The sequence below is a fragment of the Mastomys coucha genome, unplaced genomic scaffold (genome assembly GCF_008632895.1).
Source record: "Mastomys coucha isolate ucsf_1 unplaced genomic scaffold, UCSF_Mcou_1 pScaffold15, whole genome shotgun sequence".
In the NCBI taxonomy this organism is placed as follows: domain Eukaryota; kingdom Metazoa; phylum Chordata; class Mammalia; order Rodentia; family Muridae; genus Mastomys; species Mastomys coucha.
In genome coordinates this window covers 6,636,262-6,638,534 of record NW_022196897.1, presented here as the reverse complement: position 1 = coordinate 6,638,534, position 2,273 = coordinate 6,636,262, and the positions used below count along the sequence as shown (strand labels likewise).

At 46.9% G+C, this 2,273-nt stretch overlaps 1 protein-coding gene across 3 annotated transcripts in view; it reads left to right on the top strand.

Annotated features, from left to right (window-relative positions):
* Pip4k2a (phosphatidylinositol-5-phosphate 4-kinase type 2 alpha) overlaps positions 1 to 2,273 on the top strand; it is a 166,581-nt gene that overhangs the window by 158,790 nt on the left and 5,518 nt on the right. For all 3 annotated transcript variants that reach the window (XM_031369113.1, XM_031369114.1, XM_031369112.1), the window contains exon 8: positions 1,715 to 1,958. In XM_031369113.1, the coding sequence (XP_031224973.1) occupies positions 1,715 to 1,958 (244 nt within the window). The remainder of the gene's footprint in view (positions 1 to 1,714; positions 1,959 to 2,273) is intronic.

Here is a 2,273-nt window from a genome sequence, read left to right as displayed (position 1 = left end):
CACGGGATGTGAACTGACAGTCTGAACGCACACTGACACGGAATGTGAACTGACAGTCTGAACGCACAACCAGGATTTTATGTTCCACAAAGACTCTCAAGAAGATGATTACAGTTTTCATTTTCAATACAATTTTTTATTTTTTTATTTTTTGAGACTGTGGGCTTAATACCCGGCACCAAAAAGAAAGAAATTTAAACTACAGGAATTTGGAATAATGAGGAACTTATTCTAAAGGAATCAGAGAGATTGGATCTTGTGAGAGGCAAAAAGAAATAAAGCAGAAGCCTGGCGGTGTAAGACATGTACAAAGGCAGGCAGAGGGTCCAAGAAGTTCTAAATCTACACATTTGGACATATTACATATTTCTAAGATAAATCCATGCGCTAAGCCAGGCATGGTTGTACATGCCTTTAATCCCTATACTCAAGAGGCAGAGGCAGGTAGATAGCGTTTGAGACCAGCCTGGTCTGCATTACTGAGCTCTAGCCCAACAAAGGCTATGTAGTGAAACCCCACCACAAATAAACAAGTAAATAGATCAGTTTAAAGAGATCATGGTGAGGGTGAATGGGTGGGTAGATATGTTGTCCCTTTTCTACATTCACTGGCACCACCCCCAAAACTGAGCCTGGTCCCTAGCCTGTCTTCTCTTTCTACTTGTGGGCTCACACAGTGGGACTCTTGTTTCTGCACAGCGTTTTGGTCTTACTTGAGTGTTTGGAATGAGCCCAGCTCATTTTACTCTGACACCAAATTGATTTGTAATAAAGTTAATGGGAGACAAGGCTCTCCCAAATGCTTTTCCTCTAGACTCACACCCGTCCTCCCATACCACAGGCGTGCCTGTTATGTGTGGAAGTACCCTTCCTCTAAGCTACCCAACACTCTCCATCCCAGCACCAGAGTGGTAGCAAGTTCTCAAGGAGTTGTGACTGTTCACCTTTTGCGGATGGGATTCTGCAGAGCCAGCTAGTCAGTCAATGGGCCGCTCAGTCTGCTCTCAGTTAAGCCATCCATGCTTCAGTGGATCAATAAGAGCTTGCACGCCATGTGTCCATGTAGGTCTGATTAAGAAAATGAATGGGAGAAGAAAGCAACATGCAAAGTCAAAGAACTTCACAGGTGGGAGGGGACAGACCCATAGAAGGGTCTTGCCTTGCTGGACACCGTAGCCATGACTGGAAAGGGAACGGGGGCAGTGCCCGTGGTTCCTCATGGGAAACAGCACCTTAGCAGCAGCAGCCAGAAGTTGAATGAGTACAGAGGAAACGTGTTACTTACCAGAGCACTGACACACCGGCTCGCTGGTTGATAGGGATATGAGGGCTTTTGCTATTGGTGGTTGACAGGGTGACCGTGTGCTAGGAGTATGCTGGATTCCCAGGTGCTCTCCAGGAGGTGCACACACACACACACACACACACACACACACACACTCTCACACACTCACACACATTCGCAGGGCTCTTCTGTGACAGCAGCTCATACTCTTAGGAGTACCTCAGGGGTCTGGCATTTGCTGGGTGGGGTAGAATAATCCTAGCAGTGAACCAGCCAGAAATGAGGAAACTAAGAATGGGAACCACATAAAGGAAGCCTGGGGTTCCCCGTTAGCCCTCGGAGCCATCCCCAGTGTGTGTCCTTCTGATCCTAAATTCTTTGATTCTTAGCGTTGTTGAGGTATGACCGATGTGTCTTCTCCCCTTCCAGTTCCTTGCACAGTTAAAACTCATGGACTACAGCCTCCTGGTGGGGATTCATGATGTGGAGCGAGCAGAGCAGGAGGAGGTGGAGTGTGAGGAGAACGACGGGGAAGAGGAGGGAGAGAGTGACAGCACCCACCCGGCCGGGACACCGCCTGACAGTCCTGGAAATACACTCAACAGCTCACCACCCTTGGCTCCTGGAGAGTTTGATCCAAACATCGATGTTTATGCAATTAAATGCCATGAAAGTAAGCTTAGTGTTACTGGCTTTTTCTGCACGTAGAGTGGTTTGATTTTTGCACTGTGATTTATCAGTAATTCTGGCCCTAGTTCCTCCAAAGGTGCTGCTGGGGCGGGGGGCACGGCTGAGTCAAATGCATTGATATCAGACGATGATTGATGCGTGTTTAAAGGAAACAGTAATTCCAAATGTTAAAGGTAGGAAGAAAACTGGAAAGTGTTGTTACTATATTACACAAACACATTTGTAGATGATGTATTCTGACAGGTGTGTCCAGTGTATTCTGACAGGTGTGTCCAGTGTATTCTGACAGGTGTGTCCA